At 44.0% G+C, this 15,666-nt stretch overlaps 1 protein-coding gene across 8 annotated transcripts in view; it reads left to right on the top strand.

Moving 5' to 3' along the window:
- Positions 1 to 7,802: 7,802 nt before the first annotated feature.
- LOC307240102 (transcription factor COE1) overlaps positions 7,803 to 15,666 on the top strand; it is a gene marked incomplete at its 5' end in the record, with an annotated part of 71,038 nt that continues 63,174 nt past the window's right edge. For all 8 annotated transcript variants that reach the window (XM_080013734.1, XM_080013733.1, XM_080013735.1 and 5 more), the window contains 5 exons: positions 7,803 to 7,933; positions 8,521 to 8,677; positions 9,459 to 9,522; positions 10,351 to 10,406; positions 15,572 to 15,645. In XM_080013734.1, coding sequence (XP_079869860.1) covers positions 7,803 to 7,933; positions 8,521 to 8,677; positions 9,459 to 9,522; positions 10,351 to 10,406; positions 15,572 to 15,645 — 482 coding nt within the window. The remainder of the gene's footprint in view (positions 7,934 to 8,520; positions 8,678 to 9,458; positions 9,523 to 10,350; positions 10,407 to 15,571; positions 15,646 to 15,666) is intronic.

Here is a 15,666-nt window from a genome sequence, read left to right as displayed (position 1 = left end):
ATACGTGTCTCACTGTGTGTGTGTGTGTGTGTGTGTGTACTTGAATGCATGTAACACATCAAGCAATGCATTGCAGGTTCTCTTGAACTGGTTGATTCATGTACATTTAAACACACACACACAAACACCCGGTTTCTGCCTGGTTAACAAGCTTCGCGTTCCTCTCGGAATCAAAGGTTTTAATAATCAGTTATCGGTATAATTTGACTCTCATTCCCCACAACCAGTACTAAAGCGCTTCATACGTTTTAATGCCAAGCTGTATCGTGAAAGATTGCGTGAAAGACGGACTTCACTTTCTTCCTCAGTGGCCGAGATTTTTGGCCGAGGACGTTCATGATGAAAAACCTACTTACCACTTATTTCTTTTGTCACAATCGACTACGATAAAATCCTCCACGATTAAAGTGCAAATTCATGCCTGTGTCTGTTGGGTGGATTACACTCCGTCGCGTTCATACCCTTAACTTCTCTCTAAGATTATCACTTTCCTTCCTCGAAAAAAATCATGAAAGGCTGGTAACATACTTGTTACAATGTGAGGCCAGGTGATTTTGCCTAATTTGGGGTCATGCACGTCTATACAGAATATTGACTTACTGATGTTTTTGTTGATGTCTATAAACACTTAACACAATAATAATAATAATAATAATAATAATAATGATAATAAGAGTCTCTCTCTCTCTAGATTTCACCACAAACATTAAGACCATCCCCTTTAATTTGAACTAAAGGCACTTAAGGGGAAGAAGCATCCGAAACTGAGGGCAATGTACAACATAATTCGAGTACATTGAATCCTCCTCATCTGAAGAGGAAAATACACAGGTTGAAAAAGAGGGCGATGCTGATGGAATGGAAACATAGGATGGTCACAAACCCCCATGTGCAAGTCAGGGAAGACTGTCAGTTGAAAACATCATCAGAATGGTCCCAGGGGCCTACACTGCACCAGATTTGCAGTCGCACTAGTTTGTGACATCAAATCTGCCTTTGAACTGTTCATACCGCAGTCAGTGGGTTACATTTGTCATCATTATGTTGAGGACACTGGGGCAGCACGTGATAATGAAGATTATTGTGCCAAATCTGCCCTTCAACTAATGCAAGACAAACACTACATGTGTAAGATACTAAAAACATGCAAGCAAATAAAAAAAACGAAAACACGCACATTACAATGATCATGGCAGGTTTGATGATACTTAGTGCATATTGTGTGCTTTGTAATGAAAAACGAGTGCTGTAATATATATATATTTTTTTAATCTGTGCTATCAGCATGCAAAGCATACAATACAGAGTATTTGTATGTTATTACATCTAGGACAGAGCTAGTCTGCAAGTGGAGTTCAAGTTCTCAACCTATAATGCGACTCATTATAAATTCTTAAATCATCAAGAACTGCTGCAATAACTCTGTCCTGTGGCCGACCTGTAGGATGACAAGAGCAGAGTATTTTGTTATACAGAACCACCACCAATCCCCCTCTTTGGAGAACTATCTGACCATGTGCTCCGGCAGGTTATCACCCAAATAGGAGCCTTTCTGTGTGGAGTTTGCATGTTCTCCCCGTGCTCACATGGGGTTTCTTCCACCTACCATCAGTAAGGACCCCCACCAAAAACATGCACACATCATCATCGTCTGACCAGCGATGGACACTCGTCACCAGGTCCCCGGGCGCGTCGACGAATGCTGCCCACTGCTCCTGGCTGCCCCCCCGGAGGAAGGACAAGCCAGGATGGGTTAAATGCAGAGGCCTCATTTCACCGGCCACCATCCAAAAGCATGTGCATGTGTGTGTGTGTGTGTATGCATGTGTTGTAGTGTGGTGTGTTGCGTGATAATTAAAGATTCTTCTTCTTCATGTTTGGGTCTATAAACAACTAATCACTACTCCAAAAAGGGGAGAATCACCACACAAACATAGAACCAAACAAAAACATGTACATGGAAAAACATAAACATAGAAACAAACCACAACATGTACGTGTGTGTGTGTGTGTGTGTGTGTGTGTGTGAAGCGTCCACCGGTGAGTGTACAGGACTTATCCCAATTGGTTCTGGTGTTTAAGGTCGGTATTATATCGTAGCAGTGGAAAAGGCCCCGAAGCCATCCCTGAGTCCCGGAGCCCTACAGACACCCCACGGCGGCAGAAAAGCCCCGTGCACCCCGGCCTGCAACCACAGAAGACCCCCCCCGGCTCCCAGAGAAGCTGGAAGCCCGCGGAGCAAGCCTCGCGGTTTGCCCGCTGCATGCGCGGCGCCTCAGCATCAGGCATCTCATCGCGCATCTCCGTTCTCAGTCTCAGTCGCGTTCCTACAGTTTGTCAGTATTCACTACACTAGCGTTTGCAATGGCCACGCCCCCTTACCGTGAAATAACACGCGTCCTCGCTTATCGACCAATTCGCTTAACGGCCTGGTTCTGGGAACGGAACTCGGTTGTTAAGTGAAGAGTACCTGTAATGTACCGTGGCTGTAATAAGGGTTTTTTCTCTCTTCGCGTTTCAATTGATTGGCAAGAAGTTTACCTAGTCTGTCATTTAATTCAAAATAATTCACTCTCGTTCATTGCATGAGGAATAGTGTGTTTTGTGTTGGGTGATTTTATCACGTTGAGATGTAGTTGCCTGGATCCCATTTTGGATTTTCTCAGTGGGTGAGTGGGCTTGTTGGGAGTGCAAGTCTTTTGATCGTTATTCTAGTTTATTTTGGCATTCTTGTCCTTTCATTTTCTTGCGAGTGCAGAATGAAATAATACTACCTCTCAGAACTGCCTTAGCCGTTTCCCAGAGTAAGGACGGTGATATTTGTGGAGAGTCATTCAGTTCAGCGAAGGAAGTCCATTCTTTGGAAACGAAATGGTTCAATTGTTTATCTGTCAAAAGCGGGGTGTTAAACCGCCACCTGCCGGGAGGGTTCCAGTTGGTTTCATTTATGAGGTTGAGACTTATCGGCCCTTGATCGGACATTACAATAGGGTGGATTTAAGGATTAGTGATTTTGGACATTACAGAGTTACTTGTGAAGAAAAAGTCAATTCTAGAGAAGGTTTAGTGGGGTGGTGGTGTAATATCAAGGGAAATCTGTCCTATGTGGACCAAAAAAACGAAATATCTGGTCAAGTTTGAAATGATAGTCAGTGACGTGATGATAATTTCAAATTATTATTTCACGAGGAGGTTAAATATGCATATCTCACAATTTTGAGGTGACCTTTATAGCACCGGGCATTTCTGGCCAAAACGGTATTCATCGGTTAAACATAATACGTAATAAGGGTTAAAAGGAACCTCGCGTAAGCACAGGCCACTCTCTGACCCTGACGAGCAGCACTGCGCTTTGTCGGAGTTGTTAATCCTTGAGGATGGAAATCTGGCAGTCCGGTGTTCACGGTCTCATTCATTTGTTGAGTTAGTTGCTCAACTTTGGTTGTTTATGGCAAACAACCGGATTCGACTCTGCGTGTAGCCACAGAACAGCCTGTAGCTTTATAATTAAGGTAACAAAGCCTATTAAGTCTAAATTAGCCAATCAACATTATTCTAAATGTGCATTCGTTAATATGTTTTTTTTTAAAGAACGCGGTCAAGTGCAAATGAGAGGCAGGCCACTGAAGAGACGTCTCGGTTTTGTTTGAACATTAGGGGGGGACATATTAAGCGCAGGTCCGGGCGTCCTCCTATAACATTTTGAGCGTGCAACACTTCATTTCCTGCATTCTGTTCAATTGCTCTGCACCAAGTTTGTGCCCTTTCTGCCTGTATTTATGTTGGCCATGTCTTTGTTTATGTTCTTAAAATTCTCAAAAGTACATTTGCTCTGCTCTCCGCAGCAGTTGCGAAACTGCTCTCTTTCTACCGTCCCCCGCCGGGGGAAAAAAAATAAAAATGCAGTGTGTTTGTTCTGGAAATGTCTTTCCATTTCACCTTCTCTCTGTTTGCTAATTTCTCGCCGCAGACCAAGCACAGCGGCAGGCCAGCCGCGTTGGCGGTGGGAGCAAGCAAAACGGTCCCCTCGCTTTTAAACTCTCTATTTTCTTCTTTTGGATTCGGAATCCATAACTACTGTTCTGCAGGCGAAATAGTTCCAAAAATAAGGATAAGTGATACGAGTGTCGTGTCAGAGCGGCAGTCTACTGACTGCACCGGAGAGCGCGGGCTGCTGCCAGGCAGCGTCCGCGCCCAGCCCTCTGCTCTCCCATTGGTTGGAACGTCTGCACGTGCGCGAGTAAGGGGCCGAATACTCGATTTGGATTGGTTGCTCGACACGCGAGGACCCCGCCCTCGTCACGTTCCTGTGGCGTGCTGACGAAGCAGCTGCGTTCCGTCAAAAGCTGGAGCTCGGAGAACGTAACCCCCCCCGGTGCACAATTGATTTGACCGAAATGTTAGAACAATTTTTTTTTTTAGACATTGCATAGGCTAATATCCATTTTTACAATCGGAGAAAGTGAGAATCATTCTCGCGCCTACAGCAACGATGAATCACAGTTAAAAGGTTCGTTTTACCGGAGCTAAAGAACCGTATGCGGCTCCGGAGTCGCGGGTTGCCGACCCCTGGTGGGTGCTTCAACCCCCCCCCCCCTTTGTTTCGTTTCGGCCAGACCTGATGACTTCTCGCATCTACAATGGTTTCTTTAAATAACAAACTTATATCACATCATACTTTGCGCTCGGTTTGGTGTCGGCGATATGTCGCAGGCCTCAAGTTTCGAGCCAAAAGACTTATTGTGGACATTACATTTTTATTTAATTTTGTCTTGGTCACTTGAGGTGGTGGGCATATCTGCTGATTCACCAGGTGACACACGTCCACTGAACGGCTGTTTCCGATAAAGTGAAATCTTCATTAACATGGGGGAAAAATATGTATCTTATTTTATTTTTATTTTTTTTAAACAAAATAATATTACCGATGAGAGCACTTTCAACTCCGCTCCAATCCAAACCAAATCGCGGTTCAACACGTCTTGGGCGAAAGGGCGGCAGGCTAAACGCGCGATGGCGCCATTGGGCTGCTTTGGGGAAGCTGTTGATCCGCGTCGAACGGCAGCGCGTCGGACACGGCGCGTCTTCCAGGTTTCAAGTTTTTTTTGGGGTTTTTTTTTTTTTTTTTTGTCTGTCATAAGCGCAACGACGCGGCGCGGGAGCAGATATCTCTGTCTGAGATATTGTCGTACACGGAGAGCAGTGACACCACAACGAACGAACGCGGGAAAGCGCAACGTCGTTATTGAAACGCTATAGGAATGGTCGTAAAAATACATTTTGAGCAAGAAGTATGCGTGCATGCAAATAGATATATATATATATGAGTGTATTTCAATTTGGTGACTGCGTGTCTTTAACGCTCGGGAGTGGAGAACCATATTTTTCACACACACTTTGCACAATCCAAACTTTCCACTGCTCGCCCCCCATGGACATCAGAATGTATTATTTGATTGTCTTTAGGTGTTAGACATTTGCATAAATCATTTGACGGTCGTCTAGTCCTGAATGTGAATTGACGTGTTCGGCCTTTACTATTTCAAATGAGTTTGCACGAATTAATATACAGTATGGTCACATCGTTTTTTTTTGTTTTTTTTTCTATTTTTTTAAATACACTTCAGAGAGCCTAAAACACCGTGGTCCACCAGTATAACCCAGGGAAGCAAGCTCACTGTCTTTATTTTATTTCGTTATTCAATAATCCGCAGCATTAAAACAGGCCTCCACCCGCTCCATCCTCGCCAGGGGCGCTTTTCAATGTTGAATAACGTGGAAGCGTGTGACTTCTTAACGACAAACCGGTCAATACGCTCTGTTGTCTTTCTTTATTGAAATTATTTATGGAAATTCCCAAGTTATTTGTGTTTTTTTTTTTTTTCTTTCTTTTTTTCACCAGACCAAAAAAAACAACACCCAAATGTTTACGGTAACAGATGGTGACCCGGGAGGGACATGGAAAGGAGAAATGTGTTTGTAATTATCCTCAATTATGTCCATTGTTATTTTGAGCTAATTGTTGTTGTTGTCACTGTTGTTTGTTTCCTGTGGCAATGCCCTGCAATACGCATGCGCACAGAGAGGGCAATAAACGGGAATATTGTTGATGACTGTGAATTATTGCTTTTATAATTAGACCGATGAACAGTGCGTGATATAAGATGTTTATTGTGCCAGTACCAGCTCAGACTCAGGGATACTGTACAACCTGTGGAAATTGTTCTTACAAATGATGTAAAAAAAAAAAAAAAATTGGCCTACATTGTAATAAAAACGCAAATGATGTTATTCGTGCTAGATGGGAAAACCATCAAGAAAGTGCGTCAGTTATTTTTTGTTGTTGTTTATTTGCATCTATTTAAGCAGTTTTATATATATATATATATATATATATATATATATATATATATATATATATATATATATATATATATTTATATATATATATATATATTTATATATATTTATATATATATATAAATAAAGTATTTTAGGTCATGTGAACGACAATTGAACTGTCTGTTTAAAGGCATTTATATTTATTTTATTGGTATATTAAGATTTTAGGATTTTGCCGAGAAACGATACCCCCCCCCCCAATAAACCCCACTTATTTCAGCTCAGGTCACGTTTAAGCTTAAATTTTGCCGACTTGAAGGACTCGCATTGGTCCATGATACAACTCGTCCAACAGAGGAGCAGTGGATGAAGACGAAGAGAGAGAGAGAGAGAGAGAGAGAGAGAGGGAGAGAGAGAGAGAGGGAGATGTGGAGGATAAGAGGGGACGGGCCGGAGGAGGAGAGGGGAGGGGAGGGGAGGGGAGGGGGGAGGCTAATGAGTGGGGGAGCTCTGTGACCGCTTGGGCGGACCTGACTGACTCCACTGTCTCGCCTTTGTTTGGGGGCGGCTCCTCTCCTCCCCTCCCTCCCCCCTCCCTTCCCATCCCTTCCTCTCTCTCCCCCCGGGGCGAGAGAGAGAGAGAGAAAGAGAGAGAGAGCGAGAGAGAGGGAGAGGGAGAGAGAGAGAGAGAGAGAGAGAGAGAAAGAGAGCGAGCGAGCCCGTGTTTGGTTCTCAGAAAGTCCTGAGGGGAGAGTCACAAACCGGCGCTGTCCTGCGGAGCCACAGAGCCCGAGAAGAGCAACGCGAGAGACGGACGCTCACCGCGGCGCGTCCCGGGCCGTGCACCCGGAGTGGGAGTGGAGGAAACGAGCCTGCGAACAGAGTCGAAAAGGGAGCGCGACAGACTTGTCAGATCGTGATGACACCGGATCTGGGGCGCTAGTTCTCCCCTCTTCTCTCCCTCTCTCGCTCTCCTCACCCCCTTCCCTCGCCGGCCGAAGGGTCTCCGCCGGACTCCCCGGCGACCAAGGGAGGGTGTCCGGACCAGGACGCACCTGAACACCGGCTCCGTGCGCCGGTTCCCCACGCGTCTTCTTCTGGGACTGGGACTTCTTCTGAGGCTGAAACACGCTTTTATTTGGGGGGGGGGGTCAGGAGAGATTTCAGACTTCTGGGATCCTACACCTTTTGGTCTTTTTTTCTCCGGGTTATTCATTCCTGTTGGAGGAGCGGATGAAGTGTAAAGGCTTTTACGCGCGGAATTAGCGACCTGCGCACCCCACGTGTTTGTGTGTGTGTGTGTGTATGCGTGTGCGCGTTTGTGTGTTTGTGTGTGTGTGTGTTTGTGTGTGAGGGGGGGGGGGGGGGTGGTGCGTTAAGGACCAAAAGACCCAATAAAGGATAAGGGAAGAGAAAGAGAGATAAGAGAGACGCGGAGGGCTGACGGCCGGGGTCTGTTGATGTTCGGGATCCAGGAGAGCATCCAGAGGAGCGGCAGCAGCCTGAAGGAGGAGCCGCTGGGGGGCATGAACGCCGTCCGGAGCTGGATGCAGGGGGGCGGCGTGCTGGACGCCAACACGGCCGCCCAGAGGTGAGCTCAGTGCGGGGTGACCACCACCCCCGACCCGGCCGTCTCTCTCATCCAATACACATTTAATTTTAAAGAGGGGGGGTCCCACTCTACTAGACACGGTGAAGAATTTAATTTATTGATCAACTTGTGTAGTTCAGTAGCTGAGGCTATATAGGAAAAATAAGATGTTTGATGTGCTAACATTACGATTTAACTTAGTTTGGCTCAAAGATTGGAAGCGCGTGTGGCTGGCGCCATATTTACATTTTTATCTTATATTTCTCATGCATTTCTCTTATATATCCTTATGTTTCCTTTCTGTATTCCCCTTTTTTAATGACACAAATTCACAAAGTCTTTGTGAGAAAAAAATCCATTCTCCCCTCTTCTTATTCAGATAATAATAGGGGTTTTAATTGTTTTGTTCTTTTAATGTATTATTTTTAGGTTTAAAATTTAGGTGGGCCATAACCCGGCTCCAAACAACTCTTGAAACCGTTTTCTTTATTTGTATTCTACCCTATTCACTCTTAAAGTAATTTATATATACATATATATACTTTTTTTTTTTTAACACCGACTCGTTCTCACCTGTGCATCTGCAGTGGAGTGGGTCTGGCCCGGGCGCACTTTGAGAAGCAGCCGCCCTCCAACCTCCGCAAGTCCAACTTCTTCCACTTCGTGCTGGCTCTGTACGACCGACAGGGTCAGCCGGTGGAGATCGAAAGGACCTCTTTTCTGGGGTTCGTCGAAAAGGAGAAGGTCCGTCAATAAACGCACAGTACACATTACCATATACAATGTAGTTTAAAATACACTTTTGTATTTCTACATGTAAAATGTATATTGCAAAAAAGTGAGTAGCCAGATTTTTCACTCAAGGCCCCGAGTATTCGGCTGGTAGGATGTGTTTTCATGCTATAATATTCAAAAAAGCACATATCCAATATTGAGATTGATATATTGCCGTACAACAGTTAGAATTTAAAGTAGGCTATTATATTAATTAAACCTTTCTGGAGTTTATATTATTATTATTATTATTATTATTATTATTGTTATTATTATTATTATTATTATTATTATTATTATTATTATTATTATTATTATTATTATTATGTTATTAATGTCATTATTTAGGCGAGTTACAATTAATACAAAATAGGGACATAAATCAAACAAACACTTTAAGCACTTGACACCATTTGCACATAAAATAAATGCAATCATTGTAATTTACGGTTCACTTCAGCATAGCCCCTCGTTCGTGTAAACCGAACTCCTCATCATAGACACCATTTAAATTACGTGAGGTTTTGCCGGAGGAATTTAGTTGAACATTTATTTGCCTTCCAAACACAACCAGTAATTACAGGGAAATTAAAAAACTGCAATTACAACATGAGGAAATTAGAAGCTCTACAGTAGCCTGCTTTAATATCCCCTTTATGGATATAAATCACATAAAAAAAAATCAATAAGGGTGCAGTGCTACACCGAGATGGCTTTATTAAGTGAATAAACTGTTGTTGCCTCTGTTTAGGAAACGAGTGGAGAAAAGACCAATAACGGGATTCATTACCGCCTGCAGCTCCTGTACAGCAACGGTGAGTCCTTCGCATTAAACGCCTCCAAATTACTCCCAAGGCACCACCCGAGGTTGCATCACTGTTCAAAATACCTTTCTTTTTTTAACTCCCTTATTTTTGTATATTATAATTCCTCTGATCCACTCAGTTCATTTTTTGCTTCTCAAAATCTCCTCTCCAAAAGCAACATTTTTTTTAAGTGTGTGGAAATATAAGCTGAATTAAGTGTTATATAATGGTATTTTGTATTCTACAATTGACCCGCAAATGTTTTTATTGTCTTATTATTATTTTTATTTAATTTGATATTTGGTCCGATACAGCTCATACCAGGGGTCAAAGAAAATACAGATATCAATATTTTGGGAGTATTTTATTATTTTCAGTTTCAGTCATTGGAAACTTTCAAGTGTTGTTCAGTATGTTGTATTTGTATATTTGTATATTTGTATATTATGTATTTTTTGTCATTAATCAATTATTAATGACGGCATTGCTGCTGGTTAGAGAAGAAACAAAACAAAGGATTAATGTCATGTATTGTACACATCAGACTAAATCTTTCTGTGAAATAATAAGATCATATAATATAATATAATAATTTGATGATAATCCTTGTAGCTGTTTAATTGGCGATAATATACTTGGTGGTTTTTGTTCTATTGTGGGTGTGGGATGTGTTGAACTCTGAAAATGAACAAAACCTCATTTGACACAGAGAAGAAGTGACTAGAGCAGCTGGAAATCCCAAATATTGTCTCTAACACCTCTTTTTCATACCCCCCCCTCTCTCTCTCCCTCCCTCCCTCCTCCTTCCTCCTGCTCACACACTCTTCAACCCCTAAGGCATCAGAACGGAGCAAGACTTTTACGTTAGACTCATAGACTCTATGACCAAACAGGTAGGGTCACACACACACACACACACACACACACACACACACACACACACACACACACACACACACACACACACACACACACACACACACACACACACACACGTTCTATCTATCAGATTGATTGACATCTTTGGATTGATACATACTGTTTATTTGTGTATACGTATGTTTTTTTCTACCTGTACGTTTATTTGTGTGTGTGTGTGTGTGTGTGTGTGTATGTGTGTGTGTGTGTGTGAGGCCTGGCCAGAGTGTGTGGGTGGGGACACACACTCCACGGCTCTGGGCCCTTGCTTTTGCTCCGGCAGCTCTGATTGGAGCAGAGGGAGCTGAAGCAATTGTTAAGAGGAATAAGAGCCGTTCACCGTTACTCGCTCCTCGGGGATTTAGTCTCCCGAGCCATTCACTGCTCACAGATTCCAACTGAGAGAGCGAGAGAGAGAAACAAGCCAAACTCAGACTGGCAGGTTCTGAATTGATGTTTGTGATTCAGGTACGCCGTTAACGGAATGACATATGTTGGGTTGTAGAATGTGTGTGTGCGTGTGTGTGTGTGTCTATACAAGGAGGCGCGTTTGTGTTGTTTTTTTTTTTGCATGTGTGTGACATTATCCTTTGAAGCGAGCCAAGAAGTCATGCTATGCATTGAATACTCGCTAATGTCCTCACAGTCTCACACTGTTTCTGGCACCAAATGTGATGTGCATGTGGTTGCGTTCGGGTGTGTGTGCGTTTTGTGTGCGTGTGCGCGCGCGTGTGTGTGTGTGTGTTTTTGCAGTGACACTGTTCAGCTGAGCTTAGTGCATTCAATAATTAATATACTATATAATCACACACAACACACATATAGATACATAATTCGATAAAAAACAGCATTATCTCTCTCTCTCTCTCTCTCTCTCTCTCTCTCTCTCTCTCCCTCACTCCCTCTTCCTCACACACACACACACACACACACACACACACACAAACATTCCATTATTCTCTGAGCGTGGTTATATCCAGTATGTGTGCGTGAGAGAGGCGAATCCAACATTTCCTTTAAGTTAATAAAATTATTCTGATTTGTGTATGCATATGTGTGTGTGTGTGTGTGTGTCTGTGTGTGTGTGTGTGTGTGTGTGTGCGCTATTCCCAATCAGTAGTGGAGTGGAACACTAACAGGTGGGCGAACCAAAACAGGGTTTGTCGGCCTGTGATGTCATTGCTGCTGTGCAGCCTTACACGCCGCGTTTCTCGGGTTAAACTGGGTCTGACGGGACGGCCATAGAATTGAAAATCAAATGCAAAATATACGTAGTTGAAATGATATCGTTGGACTGAATGTGTTCCACCTGTGTTGCTTTGTGGCGCTATGGAAAAGAATATACACTTCAAAGGGAGGGCAGAACTCGCTATATGCCCTATATATACAGACAGATAGACAGACAGACAGAGAGACAGACAGACAGGTGGAGGCTCACTTTTTTTAAGTGTTAAAGTCTCAGAAGCCACCTCTGTACCTGCTTATGTGGTGCAGTGCTGGTATTTTTTTCCCCTATGTTTTCGCGCCTGTGTCTCAGCGACAAGAAAGCATCTGTCGCCGGGGCCCTGACGAATCGCTGCAGCGGAGCCTGACACTAACGCAGGAGGAAGTGTGTTCCCAAGCTTAGTGGCACCTTGTTTACACGCCGCGCGTGTCACACCGCTTCAAAGGCGGCGAGGCAAACGCCGGAGATGGAGAATGAAGGGCCCGGCGAGGCGGGGAGAAGAGGGAGGAGACGGAGGAGTAAAAGGCAGATGAAAGGGAGGTTCAGACCCAGGCGCGGTGACAGATTGTCGGGTGATGAGAGGAGCTCGGTGATGCCCGGCCGGCGGAGGGGGTGTCACACTCACATTATGCTTAAAAGAAGACGTGCGCATGCCCCTCGGAGCCCGTATGCCGCGATGGAGAGAGGGGTATTTGCAAATAATTCCTCGGGGAACGAGGTGGGTCCGGCGTGCCAAAGAGGACAATGTGACGGATGTTTAAAACGCAATTTAATATGCGGTCAGTGATGATGCTCCGGTTATTGAAGCAAGACTAGGAATAGTTGCAATATCTCTGAAGGGATCTGCTTGACGCGGGCCTCGTGTACCATAGTAACGCAATGGGACCCTGTAAAACCCTGATTGATTGCAGTCAAGCTTCTGTACAGTGCTTGTATTTCACATTATTTTACCTGAACCCTGGATTGGAGAAGACTCCAGTTCAACACCGATAGAGGAGTGACCTGAGCAAGAGGAAGGTGCCGAGTTGAGGGCAGAGGATGAGTGTCCAATATCGTCCTTCCGCCACCGCCGGTTGTTGAAAGCCCGTGTTGTTTTTTTAAGACTTTGTGTTGGTTCATGTGCTGGCATCGTCTCCAGCCGTGGTCATGAAGCTGCTGCCAGTCAATGGCGTTTGAATGACGCAAATCATTCTGTGCTGTATGTGCATTTGGTTTTGTAGTCGCTGAGCTCCTCATGAAAAGGGATGCATGTTGACTATTTTACCTCTGTGATCGCCACAGAGGGCGATGAATACATTCTCAGTGGAGTCCAGCTAGAACCGTAGTTAGACTACGGTGACCAGACGTCCGGGTTCTGAACTGTGCGTCCCGAGTCCCGACAGATATCTGTAAAACACTAAGATGTCCCTACCAAATTGTCCCAGTTTTCAGCACAATTCAAATAATAATAATAATAATAATAATTGTTAACTTGTTTTCAGCGCTTACATATATTATATATTGTATAAAGGTAAGCAAAAAAAGAGCACGCACGAAGATCCCACCAGAGAAGCGGGATCCTTTCGATGATGCCATCAATGGTCCGGCGCTTCCTGTAGGCGACTCCGCTGCGTGTGCCCGTGCCTCTCCATTTCATTACTGAACAAAACAACAAAAGCTCATCAGTCACTCCCTAACCCCCCGACAACAGAGTGCCGAATGTGCAGTACGCTAGGGTCCTGGTTTGGGGTTTTCAAAATGTGGTCACCCTAAGGTAGAGGATCAGATCTGCTTCAGGCTTCGGAGAAGTACATTTATTTACATTTACATTTATTCATTGATCAGGCGCTTTTGTCTGCGACTTCTCACGAGAGGCTAGACACAATCAAAGCATACATCGACCATTGGAACAACCTCGAACCTAAGTGCATGATCTCCTGTTTCTAAATTCCCCCACATACAAGTGCAAGGTGCTTTAAGGAATCAGAATAAAAATAGTGTTATTAGTCATTTTTTGCACGTTAGCGCAATATGATAAGGAGCCTACTCAATGTTGTTCGTGCATTAAGTCAATACAACAACTTCAAACAAACACAGTAACAACACTTAGTTCTGACCATAGAGTTAAATCTTCTTTCTAGTTTGTGTAAGTGCATATGTTGGTGTGTGTGCGTGCAAGAGTAATTGTAGATCCATATGAGAGAGAAACCGAGAGAGAGAGAGAGAGAGAGAGAGAGAGAGAGAGAGAGAGAGAGAGTGAGAGAGAGAAAGAAAAAAAGTGTGTAACAAGGCTAGGAAAGGAGAGCAAGAGAGAAGGAATGAGTGTGAGCTGACAGTGATAGATATTGGTCCGAGGCGGGAAGCTAGTTCAGAGGAAAGTGTAGGACCCACCTTATTCCCACCATAAATTACAGAATGTAGAACAAATCACATACTGTTGCTACGAGCTCTCATATTCACATTTCATGTGTTTTCCCTTGACCTCAAATCGAAAAAGGGGGTTTTAGGTTGCAATTAACTGAGACACATAATAAAGATCAATTGAATTTCTATCGGGAGAGATGGAAATACAAAATAGCGCTTGGCTTTATTATATCCCCTGGTTTCACATTCAAGACGCAACAATTTTTTGACCTTTTTAAAATTCCATAGCAGCCTATTTATTTATTGTTATTCCATATAAACTGAAGAGTTCTGCATCAAATCTTCTCCTGTGATTGCACTGGTGGGATCTGAGACTCTAATGTTTTATGAAATGAAGTAAATTTTGCCTTTTTTAAATTCTTTATCCTGCAGATGAGGCTGAGTGTTCGTTACAAGCAGGAAATCATATCGCATTTAAGGAAATGTAGAGTATACAGTGTATTATTCTTGTTATTCCATGAATTCCAGATCCTCGGCCTGTGCAGAGTGCCTAATGACCGCGGCTGTGAGCTTTGTTCTGTTTTAAGACTCCGACATAGTGTGAACTCATTTAATTCAGTAATCTACATGTGCCCTTATGACTTCACCGTCCCCAGGAATAAACGTAAACGCGCGTTAAATACGGCACCCGCACTCATCCCGAAGAAGTAAAAAAGCCAAAACTTTGCCCGAAGCCAATCGAAGGGGACAGCGACGTGTGGGAGCGAGACGGAACGCGGGAAGACGGTGGAAAACGGGCGGGAATAGACCAAAAGACCAGTTCTTTGCAGAGTTCACATGCAGAGGAGGCCCAGTGAGCTGGATGCAAGTAGGTGGAACCTGAGCGCTTCAGCCTGGAAACGCTTCTTTGCCGCCGTCCCTGGCTCCCCTCGGTTTGGAGTCGGAAGGAATTGTGATGCCGGCGCCGTACGGGCGGGTAGTAAACGTGTTTGCCGCGCGGCGGTAGGGAGCGCGTCGTGCAGGGTGTTTGAAAGCGGAGGTGTTTCTGCTGCCGCCGCCGGGAGGGTGTTATTGGAATAACACGAGGTAAGGTGTGAACTAAACTGTTATTCCCACAACACACCCTCTGTCTGCCGAGGGAAGGAGGGCGGATAAAAATGGCTTCGGATTTAGATCACTGTGTTTTGGTTGATCGTTTGATTCCAGCAAATGAGCAGGTACAGAGATGACCCATCACTCTACTGTAGTTGGGATTATGAGCTGCGGTTATGGACTGAGCTCTCTGATGCCTCTCACCCTCCATTTCAATTCAATTGTGATCTACGACAATAACGGGAATGAATCTATTTTTCCCAGGACAACCAACATTTTCCAATAGAGAAAGGAGAATATTAATGTAGTTATGAAAGAAATATATATATTTGATAACAACACTTAAATAAGTTGCGTATAAATGTCAATGCTGATTTGTTTGTTGTGAAATAAATTTCTCTTATCTCTCTCTCTCTCTCTCTCTCTCATTCTCTCTCTCTCTCTCTCTCTCCCCTCCTCCTCTTCCTCCTCTCCATGTAGCCCATCATTTATGAAGGACAGGACAAGAACCCGGAGATGTGCAGAGTGCTGCTCACACATGAAATCATGTGCAGGTACGAGAAGTTTGTCTCCTC

The sequence above is a fragment of the Zeus faber genome (genome assembly GCF_960531495.2).
Source record: "Zeus faber genome assembly, chromosome: 14".
NCBI lineage: Eukaryota > Metazoa > Chordata > Actinopteri > Zeiformes > Zeidae > Zeus > Zeus faber.
This window is presented reverse-complemented; position numbering and strand designations above follow the sequence as displayed.